General features: G+C 31.6%; 2 protein-coding genes across 5 annotated transcripts in view; one reads left to right on the top strand and one right to left on the bottom strand.

Moving 5' to 3' along the window:
- Dtwd2 (DTW domain containing 2) overlaps positions 1-18276 on the bottom strand; it is a 105455-nt gene extending 87179 nt beyond the window's left edge. The window contains exon 1 of one of the 2 annotated variants that reach the window (XM_085819049.1): positions 18013-18276. In XM_085819049.1, coding sequence (XP_085675175.1) covers positions 18013-18104 — 92 coding nt within the window. In that variant the 5' untranslated portion in view covers positions 18105-18276. The remainder of the gene's footprint in view (positions 1-18012) is intronic. The other variant, XM_085819048.1, reaches the window with a different exon arrangement.
- Positions 18277-18519: 243 nt separating this feature from the next.
- Positions 18520-25213, top strand: part of LOC118201766 (SHC-transforming protein 1-like) — a 141256-nt gene continuing 134562 nt past the window's right edge. For 2 of the 3 annotated variants that reach the window (XM_085819043.1, XM_085819042.1), the window contains exons 1-2: positions 18520-18653; positions 22794-23023. In XM_085819043.1, coding sequence (XP_085675169.1) covers positions 22850-23023 — 174 coding nt within the window. In that variant the 5' untranslated portion in view covers positions 18520-18653; positions 22794-22849. Of the gene's footprint in view, positions 18654-20092; positions 20220-22793; positions 23024-25213 lie in introns of all 3 variants that reach the window. The other variant, XM_085819044.1, reaches the window with a different exon arrangement.

The raw sequence follows: 25213 nt of genomic DNA, 5'->3' as shown, positions 1-25213 counted from the left end.
CAGTATACCTGAACAGATTCAGACTTAGGGATACTCCTTTCTGCGAATGCGGAGAGGAAGGCGACATGGACCATTATTACTTCCATTGTGTACATACAAGAACCTGGCACTTGAAGAAAACAGCGGACTGTGCCTGGGCAATGTGGACGACTAACACACTCAAAAACAGAATAGCCCTTGATAAAATAGAGAAAATCTCAGAACACTGCCTAAGCAGAAACAACCGTGGATAATATTATAACGTTTCAAAAGTTCAGAACTTAAAGCAGATAACCAGAATAACGCTTAGTGCCTTGCAGTTAACAATATGTAAAAACTATTATTAGTTTATAATATTCAACCTTGTTACTCTGGAGTCTTTCCCGCCGTGATGGTATATAATTCCGTTTGGTTCATGTCCGTGGTCGGAAGCCATCATAGCGGTGCACTCACTCACTCCCCATGTTTAACGTGTATACGAGCCAGTTTCCCTTAGAAAGTCCTCCACGAAGGCATCCCTCCCCTTAGGCAGATAGCCCTTGAGGGTTTGCCATAATCACACACACACACACACACTTTGTCTGAATGCAAATATTTCTAATTTATATTAATCAAGATTGCACACAATATTATTTTACACTTCAGTTCTTACCATCAGCTCTAGTAGAAGTTACAAATCCATTATATTTAATTAAGGAATGACCATCTAAGTTTAGAAACAGCGTACCATAACCGGCAATTCAATTTTTGGCGCTGTATCTTTCATGTTCCCGATTGGCAAGCTACATGATTTTTAATGAGTATTCAGGTTTTGTTAGTAACTTCTCTTGGAAATTGCACTTAAACTAGGTTAGTTCGTTACATGAACATAGACAGAACGTGGGAGCTATTTGGTTAAGATGCTTTCATAGAAAACATTTGTAAAGGGAACCTAGAAAACTACGAAAACCAACCATGCAGCCTGGGTTACACCGAAATGTCCGTAAAATTCCTCCTCCTATGCTAAGAGCTGCTGTTGAGAATGCGGTAACAGGAGTTAACTTGCTTTCGGAAAATGCTGGATGCTACATTGAACATGCTTTGTAACACGTTTCGGAAACTATTAAACACATTTTAGGCAGATGTTTTTATGTCTTATTTCATTTAACAATATTACATACAGCACCATATTTCCCCTGGTTGTGAGTTTTTGAACTCTTTTTTTTTTTTTTTCTTTGTTCCCACGAAAAATAAATTCCCATAACCTCCTTTACACGATTCCCAAATTTGATAACATTTGGTCCGGTAGTTTTCATTTTATTACCATTTCAAAGTGGAACTGTAATTATAAACACCATGAAAATTTAAAAGTTTGGTTCAAGTCCCAGCTTTAAAAATATATATATAAATATAAATTTTTACATTAATTCTCTTAAAAAGAATGTTTTAAGAAGCTAATTTTTCTCTTGCGTTATAGAATGTATAAAAAACATGATCTTCAATAGGATTTAGATTGTTTCAGCCAATATAAGAATCGGGTCACTCGGTGGTACAGAATAAACACTGCTGGACTGTTTTATTTCTTTGTCATTTAGCAGCAATCTTTGAATTAAAATATTTATCCTTTGGACTTCGCTTTAAACTTTATTTATAGTTAAAATGTCTAGAAAATGAAAAACTGTCTTCAGCTGAATTGCAATTCATGTAATTGATATTTTAAAAAAATTGACAAGAATGCAAAATTTATGGAAGTCTAGCAATCGAAAAATCTTAATTTTCTTGTGTGAGCACTGAAAATAATTGTAGAAGGAAAGAAGAAAATTAGGGAGAAAAGTAAGCAAAAATCAGAGAAGTTTGGCTGTCAGATAGACCAAGATGGTTAAAAACATTGGATGCTTTTGAATATACTTTCAGGATACTTAAAAAACTTTAGGTGTTCAAAGAGAAAACACTTGGACGTGTACACCAGCAAATACCATCAATTGAGCTTGTGGTTAACAGAAAAGACAAAAACGATATCATTGCAGATCAAATTGAAGAGCGACTGGTTTTAGACTGTATGGTTGTATAAATTTAAAGTACGTTATAGAGCATCCATATCATATCATAAATGGAGAACCCCATGATTTTCTCAGTCGAATTATTTGAAGATTCAGGAGTTTATCCAGTGATGTATGTAGATGTCATCTAAGGATGTTTTTTTTTCCTCCTGATGAAACAGCGGCCCAGCGGTGAAGTCGCTGAACACTGGTAGTTCAGTCCGAGGTTTGAACCCCAAGAACGGGCTGGCTGCAGGGGCGTTTTCGTGGTTCTCCCCATGTGTGACATGTGTACGAGCTAGTTTCCTTTAGAAAGTCCTCCACGAAGGCATCCCTCCTCTTAGGCAGATAGCCTTAGGGTGCTTTGTCATAATTATATAAACCAAAACCTCTTGATGAAACCAATCTTTCCTTTCATCTCATACCTTCAAAATGTTTAGCCTCTAAAGACTGTTAAAGGCTCTGACCAAACACTTAATTGGGTTATTAAGTTTAGGCAAAGCAGGGCTATCTGCCTAAAAGGAAGGATGGCATCGTGAAGAAATTTCTAAGGCAAACCAGCTGGCATACACGTTACATATGAGAAAATCCACGAAAACGTCCATGCAACCAGCCCGTTTACCGGGATTCGAACCCCGGAGTGAACTACCAGTGTTCAGCGACTTTACCGCTCGGCCGTTTGTGGGCCTTTACGAAATGGAAGGCAATAACTTTATTTAAAATGATTGTCAGAAATACCAAGATATTTAAAAAAGTTAGATGCTTTTTAATATACTTGCAGAATGCCTAAAGAAAAAGAGCAAGAATAAAGTAGTGTGCCTGAAAAAAAAAAAAAAAAAGCGTAAAATTTAGTATTTGTACTTTTTTAATAATTTAAGACTTTTTAATCTTATGACATTTGATTCTAGCGATTTCAAAAATAAAATATTTGACTAAAATATGAGTAACATTTTAAGAAACCAAATGTAGGATAAAATTGTGTAAAGCAATGGGCACAATGATAAAACTGTTTAAAGCTGTGTATGCAAGTCATCCTAAGTTAAAATGTCGGTTATACATCTCTCTTATTTATATATATCTTTTCTGAATGGAACATTGAAAGGCATGTTAACTGTGCTTTACTGTATTTTCTCTTTTAATATATGCAGTTTTCAAACGCATCGTAGTCTGGGTTACAAAGTATTCTTCCGAAAGAAACGCAATTCAAAGAAATAAAATCAAATTCTGGAAAATTTATATTAATAAATATATTTAAAATGCTCAGTTCGAAGGAATAAATAGAAAATTTTTAAATAATCACCTGAAGAGACAATATAACACTAACAATTAAAATAATAGTCTAAAAATTTAAAAATTATATAAAATAGTAACTTTGACTAAAAATATAGTATAAAGAAAACTATTTGAAAAAAAATAAATGATGCACCTTTGATTTAAACTACGCAGTTCGAATGAGTAAATATAAATTTTTAAAACAGTTATTTGAAAGAAACCATGCAACTTAAACAATTAAAATAAAATTTAGAAAAGAAAAAATACTTTAATAACAATTATAATTAAAAATATAATATAAAGAACATTATTTGAAAGAAGGAACGAATGGGTCTTTTTTTCCTATGTAAAAATGGAAATGAAAATAGGTTGCCACATATTAAGAAGTTCGCCAAGTGAGCTAATTTTGGCGGAAACTGAATAAAAAGCACCAACATAAATTGTTGAATTTCTCTGTAAATTTCGCACCAAATTTTACAAAATTTAATATTTAGGCATAATTTGAATCGTAGAATCTAAATACGGAAAAAAATTTGTACATTACTTCAGAAAAAGTCCGATTTCGTGTCAAAATAACTATGTTAGAGTAGAGCTATATATAAATCTAATATATATCCTAAGTTGCGCTTTCAAGACATGAAGAACGCAATTTGAATTTTGTCAATCGGCCCAGTAGAATGGGAGATATAGAAATGTACCATTTTTTTTTTAGCTGTGTACATTGCGAATAAAAAAATGGGACAGTTTTATATCTCCCGTTCTACTGGGCCGATTAATGAAATTCAAATTGTGTTTTCCACGTTACGAAAGCACGACCTAGGATATTAGATTTATATATAGCATATTCTAACACAGGTATCTTGGCATAAAATTGAACTTCTTCCGAAATAACATATGAATTTTTTCCATATTTCGATTCTATAACTCAAATTATGCCTGGATATTAAATTTTGTAATTTTTGGTGAGAAATTTATGAAGCAATTTAAAAATTTATCTTGGCACATTTTTTTTTTCGTTGGCACCAAGAATAATTCACTTGACAAACTTCTTAATTTACAGCAACCTATTTCCCTTTCCTTTTTCTCAATGTAAATGAGCAGAAAAAGGTCATAGTCCATTACTTTAAAATAAATTTAACAAAGTGCATAAAACACATTTGGCATTATTATTGTTTATATCAAATATACCAAATTTCAAAACCCGCCAGTATGTAGATTCACGTATATCTTAGGAAATGACGAATAAAGAAAATTTAATTTTTTGCAGGTGTGCTTAGAAATACATCTACTTTAAGATGATGTTTAAAATTTTATAGGTTATAATACAAGCATTTTGGGTAAAAATATATTTACGGGTTTCCCTTGGCAATAATTGGTGGTACATGGACAATGAGTTTGTGCAATTCTTATTATTTTGGCTTTGTGTGGGGGCAATTTTTTTTTTGTGTAGCGCAAAAATCGCCACTACACAAATCCAAAATAACGAGTCAAAGACTTGCATAAACTCAGTATCCATGTACACATCGATCTATTTTCACTTAAAAAAATATCAGAGAATTGCATAAACTAAGCATGGTGCATGCCCTTGACTTTGTCCATGTACACATCGATCTATATTCATTTAAAAAGTCAAATGAGCAGCCAACAACAAAAAAAAAAAAAAAAAAAAAAAAAAAAAAAAAAAAAAAATTCAATAAACTACATTTTAAATCAATCCATGAAATAACATAAAAAAGGAAATTCATCTTAGCACTACACAAAGGAAATACCCACTTATCTTATTTACAAATTTCCGTGTCTTCAATCAAACAAAATTCCTTAACAGCATCCAAAAACTTCCTAAAATTATATGAACTAGAATCTGTATACTGCAGTCGGCACATAAATTCACACACACACACACACACACACACACACACAAAAAAAAAAAAAAAAAAAAAGAGGTTAAAAAAAAAGGTAAAAGGGTAAAAAATATCTTCCGACGTTCGGCCATATGCATTTCCTTCCTAGAAACAGGATACTTATAATGACTACTAAGTAAACCTTCATTTACACACCACACTATCAATGCTTTTTTCCCCTTTTGTTCCAAATCCTACAGAAACTTCAAATTAATTTTACAACATTCAGCCATTTTACCATGTAAACCACAAAATAACAATGTACTTCTTATCCAAAATCTGACAAACAAGCAAGCCATTCAAAACTTTTCCCATCATTCAAATTCACTGCTATCATGCAACCAATTATGTCATAATAGGGTTTCTATAACATTCAATTACTCAGGTTACCAGAAATAAAACAACAACTTCGCAATAAATTGAACAACTTGGCGATAAATGAAACAACTTAGTTTTTTTTTTGAAAAATTTATAAAATACATTTAAAAATAAATATTAAAAAGTGTGCTAATTATATTTGGATTAAGCCTAAATTTTAGAAGAAGGAATCAAGCAAGTTCAATAAAAAAAGGAGATATTAATAAATATATATCAAATTCAATTAACACTGAGGAGCTAAAATTTTGAGAGCTACTTTTTTGAAAACTACTCGTGTGATTTTTTTCAAAACTTAGCAGTTTGGTATAATTTGAGTTGTAGAATTGAAATATGGAAAAAAAAAGTGGTATGTCATTTCAGAAAAAGTCAGATTTTTGTGTTAAAATACCTATATTAGAACAACGCTATATATAAATCTAATACATATCCTAGTCAGGCTTTTGAGACATAAAAAACGCACGACTGAATTTCGCCAGTCGGCCCAGTAGAATGGGTGGTATAGAACTGTCCTCCTTTTTTTGTGCAGTGTACATTTGGTGTGCAGGAACTATATGTGGTAAAAAGCAATATTGTGAGTCAAGGTGCTTGCATTTAGTTCAAATGTATCATGAAATCACTGTAACATTAACAGAAAAGCTTCAGTATCAAAATTTATGATAGATCATTTAGAACATATTTTGAACATTGCTGTTAAAATAGTGAATTTAATAAAATCAAGATCGTTATAACTGCACTTATTTGAAAAGGTTGGTGAAGAGATAAAAAGCAACCATAAATACATTGGCTATCAAAAGGTAAAGTGCTAATAAGACTTCTGGGGTAGAGTAGACTTTAAGGTACCCCTTGTATTATGGCGAAATTGTTGTTTGATTTATCGCCAAGTTGTTGTTTCATTTATTCTAGCCTGAGTAGTTGAATGTTATGGAAACCCTATTGTGACATAATCGGGTGCATGATTCTGGGAAATTTTGAATCATGGGATGTTTTGTAAGCGTTTTTGTGGTGTGTGTTAAAACCGTTTAGATGGATTTGAATGGGTTTGTAGGAAGAAAGGTTCAGATGGTTACTATGTGAAGCGTTCGATCAGAAAGAGTAAATGGTTTGAAAAAAGTCATTTGAGTATGATTGATATTTTGATTTTTACGTGGCTCTGGGTGTACGAAGCGAACTCGAAAATCATGGTAAGTGAATATTTGCTTTTGGTAGTGCTTAAATGTATAACATGTTTTTCCTTTTTTATGCTATTTTATTCTTTGGTTTAAAATGTATTTTATTGAGATTATGTATTTTTTTGTTTGTTGAGAAACACGCTAATGTGACAATCAAAATCGTAAAAACAACCTTGTATTTAGCGTAAATATATTGAAATACTCAATTGATTTCGAGGGCAGCTAAAGGTCCCTCCTCATCAGGAGAAAGAAATACCTAGAAAGAAGTAAAGGGTAAGGAGTCTCAGAAACACGTGGTCCTTATCAGCACTGCACGTGGTTATAACTGGATTTTTAATCAGAGTTGCACTGGCCGCCTGCTTTTACTGAGCCAGGCTATCTGATCAAGCATAAAGGACAAGAAAAATTACCGAAGTTAAAAATAGGGAGCGAGGGGCAAATGCACCTTCACGCTCAAAATCTGAACTTCAAATAATGGAAAGCAACCAGAAAACGGATTTTTATACCCTTTGGTAGAACCAAACACGACGAGGTAACGCCATCTATCGGCAAAAATAACTGAATTAAGATAGTAGAATTTTAAAGGCATTAGGAAGGACTGGATTGGTCTTCAAATCATTAACTAAACCTGCTAAATCTTTGTGAATATGAAAAGCCTCAAGAAAATCCAATTGACCTATGGAAGAAGCCTTTTGGATAATTTTTGCAGACCCAAAGTCAAAATTATGGTTAAATGTCCAACTATGATACGCTATTGAAGACTTGTTAATTTAGCCTTTTCTGACATAAGATTCATGTTCCTTGATACGAAACTTCAACGCTCTTTTTGTTTGGCCAATATATCTTAAACCACGCTGACCCGATATGCTATAAATTCCCCAAGAATTCAAGACAGAAACGCAATCTTTTAGAATCGTAGGGTGAATTTTATTAATAGGGGAGAAACCGACTTGAAAATTGAATTTCTGGAGAATCCGTGCAATTTTATAGCTAACAGAAGGATAAAATGGAAGCACGACAAGGTCATTAATATTATTTCTTACAGTGGAATGTCTTCTTTGATGGGAATCTGAAAATTTTTTAACGGCTTTATCAATAATCACGGGAGAAAATCCACGGTCAATCACAACTGCTCTCAAATAATTAAGTTCATTGGTAAGCAAAGATTCAGAGGGACAAACTTAAAGCGCGCGGAATACATAATAGTAAAAAGAAGCTATTTTTTGCTTAACAGGGTGGCATGACTTGGCATGGGGTGGTAAACAAACTGCAAAGGGTTTACGGTACACAGTGGTGCTAAAATCAGTTTCATTGCGGATTATAAGAATATCAAGGAAGGGGAGGGAATTGTTGGATTCAATTTCCAGAGTGCATTGGATGGCTGGATCAATTGAATTCATATTCAGTGGATCAATTTTTTCTTGTCCTTTATGCTTTATGTTTCACTGGCCGCCTACTTTTACTGAGCCTGGCTCAGTAAAAGTAGGCGGCCAGTGAAACTCTGTTTAAAAATCCAGTTATAACCACGTGCAGTGGTTATAACTGGATTTTTAAATGGAGGTATATTACCTCCATTTAAAAATTGCTAATTCAACTGAAAATTTTTCCTCATTTGAACATACATCCTAGTCTAGAACCGATACTGTTTGTCTACGGCATAAAAATGTGCTTAATTCTAAATTCCTTAAGCTCACACACCAGTCAGATAGTCCCATCTATCTAGCTGATCTTCTCACTGTAAACGTTAACCCTATCGTTAATATCTCCAATAAGAATCTTTTGGAGGATCAGTTAAAAGTATTAAAATATAATTTCAACTTTTCAAAGACATCTAAACTTTCAATTCCTCAAATCATTGCCCCTATAGAGAAAGCCTTTAAATTCTCCAAAATTTCGGAAATGCAGAAGGATACAATCCGCCACCTAATTACTCATAACGTTAATTTTAACAACAAATCTTTGGGTTCGAATCTTAGCAAAAAGGAAAATCGGATCTTACGTGAAATTCATTCTGATTCTAATATCATTATCTCTAAAGCTCATACGAGCGGACAGATCGTTGTTATGGACAAACACACATATATTACTGGAGTCTCTAAACTGATAAATGAAGGCCCATACTGCTCGATCCCTGAAGATCCTTCAACTTCGGACCTCACGAAAGTTAAAAGTGCTATCAAATCTTCTCACATTCTGCCAACTCAGTTGAAGAAATCACTTATTCCACCTATTACTAATTGCGACCTATTACCTATTACAAAAGTCTACAAAACTGGTATTCCTTTTCAACCAATTGTTTCCAACATTGGTACTGCTTCATATCCTTTGGCCAAACATTTAGTTTCCAGATTTTCTCCTCTACTTGCTAACAATATTCACACTGTAAAAAATTCTGTTGAAGTCATTGATAAACTTAAAAATATTTCTCCACTTCATTCCATTATGGTTTCATTTGATGTCAAATCACTGTTTACTAATGTTCCGGTCGAAGGAGCACTAAATTGTCTTGAAACTAGCCTTCGGGAATTTCACTTCACACATACTGAAATTAATGAGTTGGTTTCGCTTACTAAAGTTTCTCTCAATCAAACCCACTTTGTTTTCCAAAATGCATATTTTCGTCAAGTTGAAGGATTGGCTATGGGTAATCCTCTCAGTCCGGTACTTGCTGACATTTATATGCACTATTTTCAGATGAAATTATTTGATAAACTCTCTTTTCGTCTTTGGATTCGGTATGTTGACGACACTTTCGCACATTTTGACGGTTATAAAGAAGATTTATCCGATATTCTATCTATTATGAATTCAATTGATCCAGCTAGCCAATTCACTCTTGAAATTGAATCCAACAATTCCCTCCCCTTCCTTGATATTCTTATAATCCGCAATGAAACTGATTTTAGCACCACTGTGTACCGTAAACCCTTTGCAGTTTGTTTACCACCCCATGCCAAGTCATGCCACCCTGTTAAGCAAAAAATGGCTTCTTTTTACTATTATGTATTCCGCGCGCTTCAAGTTTGTTCCTCTGAATCTTTGCTTACCAATGAACTTAATTATTTGAGAGCAGTTGCGATTGACCGTGGATTTTCTCCCGTGATTATTAATAAAGCCGTTAAAAAATTTTCAGATTCCCATCAAAGAAGACATTCCACTGTTAGAAATAATGACCTTGTCGTGCTTCCATTTTATCCTTCTGTTAGCTATAAAATTGCGCGGATTCTCCAGAAATTCAATTTTCAAGTCGGTTTCTCCCCTATTAATAAAATTCATCCTACGATTCTAAAAGATTGCGTTTCTGTCTTGAATTCTTGGGGAATTTATAGCATATCGTGTCAGCGTGGTTTAAGATATATTGGCCAAACAAAAAGAGCGTTGAAGTTTCATGTCAAGGAACATGAATCTTATGTCAGAAAAGGCGAAATTAACAAGTCTTCAATAGCATATCATAGTTGGACATTTAACCATAATTTTGACTTTGGGTCTGCAAAAATTATCCAAAAGGCTTCTTCCATAGGTCAATTGGATTTTCTTGAGGCTTTTCATATTCACAAAGATTTAGCAGGTTTAGTTAATGATTTGAAGACCAATCCAGTCCTTCCTAATGCCTTTAAAATTCTACTATCTTAATTCAGTTATTTTTGCCGATAGATGGCGTTACCTCGTCATGTTTGTTACTACCAGAGGGTATAAAAATCCGTTTTGTGGTTGCTTTCCATTATTTGAAGTTCAGATTTTGAGCGTGAAGGTGCATTTGCCCCTCGCTCCCTATTTTTATCTTCGGTAATTTTTCTTGTCCTTTATGCTTGATCAGATAGCCTGGCTCAGTAAAAGCAGGCGGCCAGTGCAACTCTGATTAAAAATCCAGTTATAACCACGTGCAGTGGTGATAAGGACCACATGTTTCTGATACTCCTTCCCCTTTACTTCTTTCTAGGTATTTCTTTCTCCTGATGAGGAGGGACCTTTAGCTGCCCTCGAAATCGATTGAGTATTTCAATATATTTACGCTAAATACAAGGTTGTTTTTACGATTTTGATATCGATGTGTACATGGACAATGTAAAGGGAGTGGCGCAATGCAAATTTGTGCAATTCTGGGATTTTTTTTTTTAAGTGAAAAATAGGTCGACGTGTACATGGACAAAGTTAAAAGAGTGCGCAATGCCATTTTTGTGCATTTCGAGGATTTTTTTTTAAAGTGAAAATAGGTCAATGTGTACATGGATAAAGTCAAAGGAGTGCGCAATGCCATTTTTGTGCAATTCGTTTTTTTTTTTTTTTATGTGAAAATAAGTTGATGCGTACATGGATATTGAGTTTGTGCAATTGTTTGTCGTGGTATTTTGGCCTTGTGTAGCGTCGATTTTTGCCGCAAAAATCGCCACTTCGCAAGCTAAAATAACAAGTCAAAGCACTGCACAAAATTGTATCCATGTATCGCCAAGTTTTGCCGATGAGTACCCTAAACTATACTTTTACCGACTTCTGACCTGAACTTCACTGCCATCATATCAACAGCCATCAAAAACAAGTACAGTGAAAAGTCTTTAATACAGATGTCCATAATCCGGATTGATTTATAATTCGGACCTCAAAGCTACAAACTTTCTGCGCATGAGCATAATGCGTTTACGCATGAGCGTTTAATGTGTAACGGATGGTATGAACCATCTAAAATTATCTATTTCAGTTAATGTTGCATATTGCGTTGTTCTTTAATCTTCTAATTGGATCTGGCTTATTATTTTTTGCAGACTAACCGTCTGCAACCGAGCAATTTTATAAAAAGTAAGCTTGAACTTTTGATTATGTCAAAAAGAGTTTTCGGTTCTCGAGCTGCCAAAGCATCTACAAAGCGAAAGTATGTTTCGATGTACCGCTTCTGATAGTGAAGAAAGTGACAGAGAGGTTATTGAAAACGAAAAAATTTCGTTTTCACAAATTAGTCGGTATCCTCGACACAGCAATTATAGGATTTGAACAGTGGAACTTTGTAACTGAACAAGAAATTATGTCTGTTTATAGAATTAAAGAGAAAGTATTAGCATATGAAATGAAGCAACTTAAACAACTTGCATTGAAAGAAATGCTTAATAAAGTAAACAAATAAATATTAAGCTTTTTTTGGCTAATCTTTGGAATATGGTAACAGGTAGTTTGGCGACATTTTGGAGGCGATAAAGGTTACTACCTAGGACTTTGGGAATAATGTGAGAAGTACTCAGTTACGATTACGCATTATTTTGTGTGAGGGAAGTGAGAGATCATGAGATATGTCATGTGACTTTAATAGACGAATTACAGTTCTTTAATCGGAAAAGGGGGTAAATTTTGAAAAATATCTGCAGTACTATAGTATTTTGTATTAATCTTCATTGTTTGTTGTGTGAAAGAGTGTTGATTAATTTTTGGATCGCATGGCGCTATCTAAAGTGAATTCTAAATTTTTAATGCGTTTATCTGAAAATTCAAAAGAATTGGTCGAATGGTGTACGAGTGTAGGATTAATTGCGGATAAGTATGAATGTCCAACATATGGGAATGAAATGAGATTGTGTGAAAGTAAGGATATTACAGATAAGTTTGAATGGCGGTGCAAGAAATCTGGTGAAAATGGACATTTTGTGATCCGCCATGCACTCAAGATTCTGTAAATTAAATAAGTTAGTATTTTTAATCATTTGAGGATATTATTTTTATTCACTGTTCTAAATGTAAGGAGTAAATAAACTAATATGGTATTATTGGAAAATTGTTATTAGCTATGATTTAGTTTAAAGTAATTAGGATTGTAAGCTAATTTTTATTAATTTAATGCATGTGCTTATTTATATTTTAAGTAGTGTTTTTTAATTTAATGATCGTGATTTTGTGAGTTATATGTTCGTAGTATTTTGGAATACGTTTGAGTAGAAGTAAATGTGCATGGAAAGAATTTAAATATTTGACACTAAGTATTTGGAACCATTTTTAATGTTTGCGTTATAAATTGGCAGGTGAGGTTTATAATAGATAATTTAGAGGGAACAATTTTTTGATATTTTATTTATTTTATACGTGCAAATGTTCATCCTTGGTAAGGGTATATACTTTTTCGCGATCAGGTAATTCCATATATGTCATTTTTACCGAATTTAAAGATTCACAAAATTTTTATGCTTTTTCGTGAAATTTTTATAATTTATGAGAAAAAAGCAGTGTACGTGGATATAGTGAAGAGTGTGCGCATTGCCATTTTTGTGCAATTCTGGGATGCTTTTTCAAGTAAAAATAAGTCGACGTGTACATGGTTTAATTATATTTTAATTAAATGATAGTTATTTTGTGAATTATATTGTAGCAGTTTGGTATATTTTTCAGTGGAAGTAAACGTGCATGGAAATAATTTAAATATTTCGCACTAAGTATTTGCAACCATTTTTAATGTTTGCGTTATAAATTCATTGGTGATGTTTATAATAGATAATTTAGAGGTAAAAGTTTTTGGATATTTTATTTATTTTATACGTGGAAATGTTCATCCTGGAAAGGGTATATATTTTTTCGCGATCAGGTAATTTCATATATGTGCTTTTGGCTAATCTTTGGAATATAGTAACAGGTAGTTTGGTGACATTTTGGTAAGGCGATAAAGGTTACTAGCTAGGATTTTAGCAGTGTACATGGATAAAGTCAAGAGCGCGCGCAATGCCATTTTAGTGCAATTCTGGGATGTTTTTTTAAGTGAAAATAGGTCGACGTGTACATGGATGATACCGTGTATGTGCAATTCTTAAAAATGCGGCAAGCAGTGGGCGATTCTGCACTTTCTCCCAATTTTGCACCTAATCTTCATCACGATTAAGTACTTTTGTTCCATAAAAGTTCTAGCATAAGCGTAATTCGGCTAGCAGATTGTTGGAAAAAAATGTTGAGTAAAAAAAGAAAAAAAACATGCCTTTACTCCGTGAAAACAAAATGGCGTTCAAACAAAAACTAGCAGGTTGCTGTAGCAGGGTTGGTCGCCAAAGTACCATAATCCAAAGATTAACCGTGCTTTTTACCGAGTTTAAAGATTCACAAAATTTTCCTGCATTTTCGTGCAAGTTTTTGTAATTTATGAGAAAATAGCAGTGTAGATGGATAAAGTCAAGAGTGTGCACAATGCCATTTTTGTGCAATTCTGGGATGTTTTTTAAGTAAAAATAAGTCGACGTGTACATGGTTACTGTGTATGTGCGAATCTGAAAAACGCGGCAAGGAGTTTGCGATTTTGCACTTTTTCCCAATTTTGCAGTTAATATTTGTCATGATTAAGCAGTTTTGTTCCATGAAATTTCTAGCATAAGTGTAATTCGGCTAGCAGATTGTTGGAAAAAGAGCTGAGTAAATAAAAAGAAAAGAAACATGTCTTTACTTCGTGAAGACAAAATGGCGGCGAAAAAAAAAAGGGTTGCTGTAGCAGAGTTGGTCGCCAAATTTTCGCCAAAAAAAGGCCAAGTTATCTTAATCCAAAGATTAACCTTTTTTTTTTTTGTAAATTTTGATACCCTTTAGATCATAATTGTTCTTTATTTCATAAATTACGATTTCATATTTTTAATTTTATAATTTCTGCATGCCATCTTACAAGATTTAAACTGATGATCTATATAATCCGGAATCGCTGAAGTCTCGATGAGTCCGAATTAAAGACTTGATTGTTTACCCACCACGCATGCCATATTAGAAATATTTTTTGCAAAATTATATTTAATAACAAATATTTTTTCATAGATGTTCTTTTTTGACCCATAAAACCTCCTTCTATAAGAATGTATACTATTTGTCTCTAAAAAAAAATTCAATGTATCGAGCATGAAGTGAGATGCTATAGATTCGATTTATAAAAAGTGAGTCTCAATGTTCAAAAGTTTGGGAACCCCTGTTTTAGATAATTATATGCAACACAATGATCTAATCATTTTATGTTTTCCTTGACTTCAGTTTTTTTTTTTTTTTTTCAACTCAGTGCTTTCAAATATCAAATAATTTATATCTCAAAAAGATACAAATGATCAGTATTTAAAAAGACACATTCAATGCTTAATTACAATAACAGTAGAATGGTTTGTGACACCAAGTTACTCACTTCTCTGTTAGTTTTCACAATTACATGCTTCTAGTTGCAGTTCTTGTTTATAGTTGAATAACCTAATTGCTTAGACAAAAAAATATTGGTATTTGGTACTTTTTTTGTCTGCTCCATGGAAAAACAAAATAATTTTCAAATATTTGCTTTATTATATTTTTATGTTGGTTTATTTTTAATTTTGATTATCATTCTTCCTGTTAGCTAGTTTGCAACCATTTTCGATTTAATTATAACGTTGTTTAAGAACAAAGCATAACTGCACCCATTTCATTTATGTTGGAATAAGGAAAAATATGTGCCAACCATGAATAATTTAAAAAAAAAAAAAAAAAAAAAAAAAAAAAAAAAAAAAAAAAAAGGTTGATCTTTACAATATGGTAACTGGTAGTTTGGCGACATTTGGAGGCGATAAAGGTTACTACCTGGGACTTTGGTAATAATGTTAGCAGTACTCAGTTCCGATTACGCATTATTTTGCGTGAGGGAAATGAGAGATCATGGGATATGTCATGTGATATTAATGGACGAATTACGGTTCTTTAATCGGAAAAGGGCGCAAATCGGGAAAAAATGTGGAAATTTTGTATTTAGCTTTATTCTGTGTTGTGTGAAACAGTGTTGTTTAATTTTTGGATCCCATGGTCCTAACTAAAGTGAATTCGAAATGGGTATTTAGGCATTGTGATAAAGAGAAGTTTGCTTTTTATTTAGCGGAGGAAGTATGGAGGAAAAATTCGCAGAAAAAATCTTTCAATAATTTTATTGAATGAATTAGAAAAGTGTATCCGCCACATAATCAAGATTCTGAAGAAGATTAGGTAAGTTAGTATTTTTAATTATTTGCGGATATTATTTTTATGCATTGTTCTAAATGTAAGGTGGAAAGGAATTTGGTATTATTGGGAAAATTGTTATTAGCAATGATTTAGTTTAAAGTAATTAGGATTGTAAGGTAATTTTTATTAATTTAATGTATGTGCTCATTTATATTTTAAGTAGTGTTTTTGAATTTAATTCTATTTTAATGAAATGATAGTTATTTTGTGAATTTTATGTTTGTAGGAATTTGGTATACGTTTAAGTTGAAATAAACGTGCATGGAAATAATTTAAATATTTGATACTAAGTATTTGTAATGCTTGCGGTATGAATTCGTTGGTGACGTGTATAATGTAATAGATGATTTAGAGGTAAAAGTTTTTGGATATTTTATTTATTTTATATGTGGAAACATTCATATTTGTAAAGGGTAAATACTTTTTCGCAATCAGGTAATTTCATATATGTTCTTTTTACTGGGTTTAAAGATTGAGAAAATTGTCATGTATTTTCGTGAAATTTTTCTAATTTATGAGAAAAAAGCAGTGTACATGGATATAGTGAAGAGTGTGCGCAATGCCATTTTTGTGCAATTCTGGGATTTTTTTTAAGTAAAAATAAGTCGACGTGTACATGGTTTAGTGATATTTTAATTAAATGATAGTTATTTTGTGAATTTTATGTTTGTAGGAATTTGGTATACGTTTAAGTTGAAATAAACGTGCATGGAAATAATTTAAATATTTGATACTAAGTATTTGTAATGCTTGTGGTATGAATTCGTTGGTGACGTGTATAATGTAATAGATGATTTAGAGGTAAAAGTTTTTGGATATTTTATTTATTTTATATGTGGAAATGTTCATATTTGTAAAGGGTAAATACTTTTTCGTGATCAGGTAATTTCATATATGTTTTCATATATGCGCAATGCCATTTTTGTGCAATTCTGGGATGTTGTTAAATGTTGGATTCTGGGATGTTAGTAAAAATAAGTCGGCATGTACATGGTTTATGTGTATGTGTTATTTTGAAAAACGCGTAAGGAGTATGGTATTGTGCACTTCTTCCCAATTTTGCAGTGAATATTTGTCATGATTAAGCAGTTTTGTTTGATAAAATTTCTAGCATAAGTGTAATTCGGCTAGTAGATTGTTGGAAGAAGTATTCAGTAGATAAGAAGAAAAGAAACATGTCTTTACTTCGTGAAGACAAAATGGCGGCGGGGAAAAAAAAATAGAGGGTTGCTGTAGGAGAGTTGGTTGCCAAATTTTTGCCAAAAAATCACCAAGTTACCATAATGTAAAAATCAACCAAAAAAAAAAAAATTTGGTCCATGTCTACAAGTTTTTTATTTGTTATGCATCTTATCTATATGACTACCTCTTCCAAGTTTATATATGTTAAACAGAATAAAAAAAAGATTTTCTGGATGAATTAAAAATTTAGCAGGAAATATGATGAAAGATAATAACTATGCATTATAAAAAACATTAGAATAAAGCAATTAAACAAAGTGCCATTTTGATGTTTGACAACAATAGTAGAAAAATGGCCCAGATAAAAATTACTAACAAGTGTACATATTAAAGAAGTGTTTTGAACATATAATAAATAATTCAATGCTTTATAAAGCTAGCATCTTATTTAGGATAGTTTAATTAATTATATAAAAAAAAAACATGAGCTTTATATGCTTTTGAAGATTTTTAAAGCAAAGATAACTCATACTTTAAATTAATTTCAGATGAGGAAAACCATAGTTGTTAAGTTTTAAATATGAATCAATCGAAGAAAATAGTATAACATTAAAAAAATTTACCTATTCTACTATTTAACAGTATAATTTTTAAACAAATGCAGAAACACAACAGCTTCACATTACATTATAGAATTCTCTTTAATTCCCCTTCCCTGCTGCATGACACTAATTTTAAATTCTGTACTGCAATATTTTCTGGATAACACTGATTAACCTCTAAAACTGTAAAGGTTGACGGGGGCATTCTTTTACCAGTATTCTATGTACCTTAAAACTTTAAAATAAGAAATACCTTACACTAAAATAAAAAATAAAATAGTTCTTGTATTAGCCGGAAGATTTCATCTGACAGAATTTTAAAAAATAATTTCCTCTGCCAACATTTATTCTTTTCTTACTATATTAATCCTGTAACTATATGGATTCTTAAAAAAGCACAGCAAATTTATAAACAGAATTACAAACACAAAAGTAAACAGCACTCTGTATTAAAATAAAGTCTATCAACAAAAAACACAATAGTTCCCAGCTGAAATAAAAAAAAATTGCGAATGTAAGGCACAATTACACTTCAGAAACATAATTATGAACGTACTGGCAACGTAAACACTGTTCTCTTTTTCTTGGAGGATCAGCCGGTATGCCTGACAGTTCCTGAAACACTCCTTCAAATGCATCAGGATCCATGATATTTCAGCAATATACTTTATATTAAAAAATTACCTATAGGTGTATAGCTTAATTTAGTTTTAAAACTGTAACTGACAGATAGGTGAAGATATCTTCGTTTCAAATAACATTTCACAGATCATAAACAAACACTTTACACACAGAATTTCTTTACGTAAGTTGAGGTGTTTACGACATTAAATGTGGCTGTAATTTTTTTCGATATACTACATATATATAGATCGGTTTTGACGCCAAACAAGGAAGAAATAGCTCATAACGGTTGGAGCTACTGAAGGTTTCTAAAGAGAACTATTAGCCATATAGGAGACTTGTTCGTGAATTCTTGAAATTATTTTTGAAAATTCCTAGAGGTCCTAAACTACTTACTTAATTTTTTTTTCGCCCTGCCTGTCAAAAGACTTAGCGGATGCAAAACGAGATATCTCTCTACCTTGTCTGTCTGTCTATATTTCGTAGACACGTAAATGTATCTTTAATTTGTTCTCAGTGTTTGGAGGCGCCAATTGTATTTACTGATGGCTTTGTTAATTAATTGAGGCCTAGGTAAAATTAATTGATTGTTCACTTTAAATTAATTGATTATTCACTTATGATTAAGAAATTAGTAAATTAGGGATTGCTTCCGTAAATTATTTTGAAAATTGCTTTCATATTTCATAGAATTGAAATACTTTTAATGTACATAAATATAACTAAAAAGAAAATATAATACTAATAAAGAGATTAAACTATAATGATGTTTCTAGTATATTTATCTTATCCTATAATTGTTTGTACATTTTGTTCTAATAGAGAAAGGAACATTTATAAATGTTGAAGGAATATATGTGTTTTGACACTTTTTTATTTGAGAACTAACCTATTTCTGCAGAAAGAAGCGTATCTTTATTATTCACTTCATTTTGATTCACATACAGGTTCCTTTTTTATGTAAAATTTAGCTTTTTTTTAGACCGTTAATAGTAGTATTAATCTAATTAATTTAAATAATAGGTAGACATGTATTTTAAAAACTATATTGCCATTTATTTGTAGTAAATAGCTGCTGTAAACTGTCATAAAAATCGAAATGCATATTTTTTATACCGGTAATATTTACCACAGTTATTACAGTCAAAAGTTTTTAATCTGGACGTCCATAATTCGAAATGATCTATAATCCGGACCTCAAAGCTACAAACTTTCTGCGCATATGCGTCCACGGATGTGCATAATACGTTTACGCATACGCGTTTAATGTATAACAGACGCCAAAAAATAGCAAGCTAAAATTATCTAATTATCTATTTCAGTTAATGTTGCAGATTGTGTTCTTCCTTAATCTTCTAATTGGATTTGGCTTATTATTTTTTGCAGACTGTTAGAGCAATTTTATAAAAAGTAAGCTTGAACTTTTGATTATGTCAAAAAGAGTTTCCTATTCTGGAGCTGCCAAAGGATCAACAAAGTGAAAGCATGTTTCGATGTTCATCAAACAAAAAGTGGAATTGCTGCAAAATATGGATAAAGGCATATCCTTTGTTTCTCTAACTATTCCGAAATCTGTTTATCAATTTCACCCTGCTCTGCAGGGAAGGAGGGAAATGTCACAGCGCACAATGAACTGGAAGTTGATCTGTCAGCACTATCCTATCTTCAGGGCAGATTTTTTTATTTTATTCGGCTTATAATTCCTTACTAAATGTAGTATTTCATCTCGATATACTCTGTCTTTGATATGATTTAAATCAAATTCCTCGTCATAATAAATATAACGAATGCACATCAAATAATTTTCTGGTTGCAATTTTCTAATTTCGACTATGCATAATGTATGCTTTACGCATGCGCATGTTGAAAGAAATGTTTAATAAAGTAAACAAATAAATATTAAGCTTTTTTTTTCGTAAATTTTGATACCCTTTATATCATAATTGCTCTTTATTTCATAAATTATGGTTTCATATTTTTAATTTTATAATTTCTGCATGCCATCTTACCAGATTTAAACTGATGATCTATAATCTGGAAAAAACCAATAATCGGGAATTGCCGATGTCTCGACGAGTCCGGATTAAAGACTTTTGTCTGTACAACTTAGCATTATCTGAATAAGTTCTTATATTCTAAGTAAGTAATCTATTGTAGTTCTTTCATAAATATCATTAACTTGAGTGAGGTTAAACTTTTTTTAAATATAAAGGGGAAAATCTCCTCCCTTGCTTTCTATGTAAAAAGTAGGAGTGCAATGGAAAGGATAATATGCTAATAAGTATGGAGTCAAAGTTAGTATTTATTTTGCTATTTTACTCTGAAATTGATACTTTTTTATGAAATGCGATGTCTGATTTTTTAAAAAATTAAATGAAAAGTAATGAATTGCTATAAAATTAGATTGAAATTTTGCAGATGTAAACGTTACATCTGATGGTGAAAATAGAGATAATGTAGGGCATACCCAAAGGGCTATCAAGCTATTTTATTGCCTTCTAAACACATACATATATGTTATAATATAGGTTTGTATGTATACATTCATTAAAATACATACATATATGTTAATATAGCTACCTAGTGTAAATACATACATGTATGCATCCAGTGAACTATAATTCAGAATTAGATAATTCTGCTTTGGTTAATTTAAAATCAAAGCTGAAATTCCAAAAATCTTGGTTAAGAAACAATGCTAATAAATTTCATGCATTCAAATTGCTCATCATATAACCTTGAATAATTTGAATTTCTTTTTTATGTGTGTTCTCAGCTGCGTAAGACACAGCTATCAGCTCATTTGTATTGCTAATTATCTCTACATACTGTTAACTTTGTTAAGAATGTATATTATAATATCTGTTTCATTAACCGCATTCCTTTGGGACCTTTTGATTTCACTACTATTGACAATTCGACACTTCAGAGAGCTACAGCTTTTCCAAGAAACACATCCTAGATGTAGAACATTGTAGAACTAGTTCCAAAGGCCTATTTCTCATGCGTAACATTGGCTTGTTAAGTATGAGAAATAGCCCTTTAGATTGGCACATCCAGAATCATCCAGCATCAATGATTGTATATAGTAACTTAGCTACTTAAGCAGAATTTAAAAAAAAATTTGCAGCTGATTCCGTCATAATAAACTACCTGAGCTGAAACATGTTGAATATCTATCAACACTGCTAAATTTCAGCTGATGCCTGAAGGCATATTTCAAAATCTAAGATTATATTATTGCAACAGACTCCTAGAATAATTTTGTTTTCTATAGACTGTAATGAAAGTAATGACAAGTTTACTGTCACTTATTAATTATTTGTTTCTTACAAAGAATGCTGTGAAACCTGTAACAATAGCCAGTTACTTTCACCATGTAAATTTTATTCACTTTTCTTGGATTACGTTAATATAGGAAGTAAAAACTCAGTGGGGAAGTTTTTAAAAAATTTTTTGTGAAAATTTCAAGCATTATAATCTGATTTTCTAGATTTTATTTAATTGAAAAATATTAGAATTTGTGGAAGTGACGAATAAATTATCTAAGCTATCCACAAAACGTACAATAAAGAATGGTGTTGGAGAATTGGTCTGTGCTTCTGAATAATGTTTACCACTGAAGGAAAAGTCAGTGTTACATTTAAGCTCATTCATTAATATGTAGCCTTTATCAGATACCTGTTTGAAATCAAAATGCTATAGGAAATTTTTTTACGTTATTTGAGGTAAACAGAAAACTGTAAATCGGTCCTTTTTGTAATGATATATGTATACTTTTACAGCTATTTTATAAATATAATGTCTAAAATTTATTTCAATTAACATGTTATTTCGTATGTTGAAACTTTCTTGGAGTTTTACATTTTATTTCTTCTGCCGGAAATGTTAACTGAACAAATTTGAATAATGGATGAGTTGAGAGGGAGATCTTTGTGCCTGGTCTATTTCAATATGGAGTATTCTGCTGATTATTGGTCAATTAGTTTTCATCTTTTTTATGTGAAAAGATGTATTAGCATTAATATATTATTTGTAAGTCATAAAGCTGTTGTCACATGCTTAGGCTGCAAGCAGTCGAAATTATATTTCTATTTTTGGTAATTTAACTTCAAACTGAAGCACTAATAAATAGTTTAATTACCGTTTTATGATTTTTGTTATCACATTTGTGTGAGTGGATTCTAAATAGGGACAGTACAAAAAATTGTTTGACAGTCTTGCAAGGTTACTTAATGGTTAGATTTAGTGTAATTAGAATGTAACTTTATAAATATAACTGAACTAATTATTTCTTTTATAATCTTTCTCAGTTTCTCAAAAAATTTCCAGCTTTGTATTTAGCCAGTGTATTTTTTTTTTTTTTTCATATTTTAAAGTTGACTTTAGAGAGTGTTTTTAATAATTCAAATAGTTTAATTGATCCCAATGAGTTTAAGTTAATGAGTCTACTGTATTCATAATTGAAAGTTTACTGCTAATTTCATAACTAAGCTAAGATATATTATTTTTTTTCCTTTGAGACTATTAACTAATTGCTTTCCGGAAACAATCACTTAATCTGTGGGAGAAATCAGAAAATCTGTTTATATATTTCCCTCAAAAATTAATGTATTGAAATTTTACTTTTTTATAACATGTCTTTATTTAATTTTTCTTTTTATTATTATTATTATGAGTTAATCTGTGATGGTAAATTTCCAAATATTTTAGAGTATGATTTGGTAGCATCCTGGAGCAAACTTTAATGGTCATAATTTTACATTTTGATGAGCATGCCAAAAGTGCGTATCCAGTGGTCTTCAAATGCCCAACTCCAGTTGGGTGAAGCTGGTATGCCAAGCGAATGGTCTAAGAATGGGAGTCTTATTAATAAACCTCCAAGAGGTTGGTTGCATCCTGATTCCCAAGTCGCAGATGGAGGAGTGAAATATGGAGTGAGGGTAAGAAAAATTTAACTATAAAAAAATTATATATAGCTATATTTTATATAAAACTCTTATGTGTGTCTCTTTTTTTAAATGAGTTACAAAATTTATGATAGCATTTTCTGATTATCCAACCAATTTTCAAAGTTGCCAATCGTTGGGGACTAATTTTTCGGCAACTTAACATATGAAAAATGGTAGCCATTTTAAGAAAATGCTAGTATGCTAACAAAGACAAAAAACAGCAGTAAATGAACAAAATTAAAAATGCAAGAAACAGCTATGAAACACTGAAAATTTTATACAATGAACATTCCTAACAAAAAAACTGAAAATTATGCAAAAAAGCAAAAAATTAACTAATTTAAAAATGTAATATAGTAAAATACTTAACTTTCTTTTTTTCCCCTCTTTTAACCATGGGCACAGTGATCTGTTTTACCTTAGGAAAAATCAGAGAATTGTAGAATTCTGGGCATCACTGAGTAATTTGTCACTGCTCTTAATTAAATGTACACATCAACCTGTCATTAAAAATTAAAAAATAAATAAATAAAATAAAATAAATAAAGGGGGAAAACATTAAAATAAAGTAATGACAAATCATGCTTCAAGATTAACAGCCCTTTTGGGCTAACTAGGTAAGCAATTTAAAGCAGAATTTTTTGCATTATATACACAAATAACTATTTTATTTTTACAAAATCTGAATCTTTGGATGTAATTTAAAATTGTAGCCTTGGCTACTAATGTTTAAAGTTAATTTATGACTAGGAACAGCATGAATTATAAACAAATAGCTAAGTTATTGCATTTTATTTCCTAGCTATCGAAATGCGACACTACGAGCAACGTTTTGAAACCAAAACCTAGCAATCATGAATCAGAACTAGAACTAGTTGCCATTCAGCATAAAGAAATTTAAATATAAATATGAACTACTTATTGCCATTCAGCATAAAAGAAATATAAATATGAATATTAACAAAATATTAAAGTTAATTTTATAAAATAATTAAACACATGAACAAATATATGAAATAAAAAATAATTATTTCTCATGCAATAACTGGGCCACTACACTACTCCCCCACCAGTAACAAAGTTACGTTGCGAAGATGGAGAAATAGGTAGTAACTAGTATTGCAGTGTTAACCACTATCAAAATAATTTAGTCAGTCCTTGAATCTAACAGGTAAACGTATAGTTCTGCCTGTGCGAGAATGTTTTTGATTCACATCCGAATTTGAGTCCGGTCTCTGCAAATTAGTGTAGTCAGGTTGTATCAACTGAGAATTTTCCTCAGCTAAAATATATGCTGGTTTCAAGCGATCCAGGGATACATTAACATGTTTAACTCAATTTGTGGAACAGCAAATACAGATTTTGAAGTATTAATTCTTAACCCAAATGTATGTAATTTTTCGAAAACTAATTTAAGGTGATTTTCATGTTCTTCATGGGTACTGGATGCAATGAGTATATCGTCTGAATAGGGAAAAACGAATTCTAATCCTCTAAAGACTTCGTGAATAAATCTTTGGAACATTGCAGGAGCATTTTTTAAACCGAAACTCATTACATTAAATTCGTATAAACCGAAAGGAGTGATGATAGCCATTTTACATTTGTCTTCTTCTGCAATGGGAATTTGAAAATAAGCTTTGAATAAATCAGTTTTAGAAAAAATATTTGTACCTCTTAAAATATGATGAAAATCTTCAATGCGAGGAATTGGGTATCGATCAGGTATCGTCTACGCATTCAATCCTCGGTAGTCTCCACAAGGACAATATGAACCATCCTTTTTCGTAACAAGATGCAAAGGGCTTGACCACTGGGAGTTTGATGGACGAATTATTCCATTGTCAAACATAAATTTAAATTCCTCTTTAGCTATAGCTAAGCGTTTTGGATCGAGCTGTCGTGCCTTTGAATAAATGGGTTGACCATCAGTCGTAATAAAATGTGTAACACCATGTTTAATTTGTGTAGGAAAAAGGTTAGGTTTAGAAATTTCGGGATATTTCGACAGTAAATCGAAAAGTTTTATGGATTTATTTAATGTGGTTACTGAGTAATCACTCGAAATAGCAGCGACATCACACTGGACACAAAGCTGTGTTACGCCATCAATTAATTTTTTCTTATTTATATCGATAAGCAATTTATATTTGTGATGAAAGTCAGCTCCTAAAATACCTT

Source organism: Stegodyphus dumicola, chromosome 6 (genome assembly GCF_044657685.1).
Source record: "Stegodyphus dumicola isolate Sdum_Otavi_A_Nest chromosome 6, ASM4465768v1".
In the NCBI taxonomy this organism is placed as follows: Eukaryota; Metazoa; Arthropoda; class Arachnida; order Araneae; family Eresidae; genus Stegodyphus; species Stegodyphus dumicola.
Note: the sequence above shows the minus strand (reverse complement) of the source record. Positions and strands in the feature narration are given on the sequence as shown.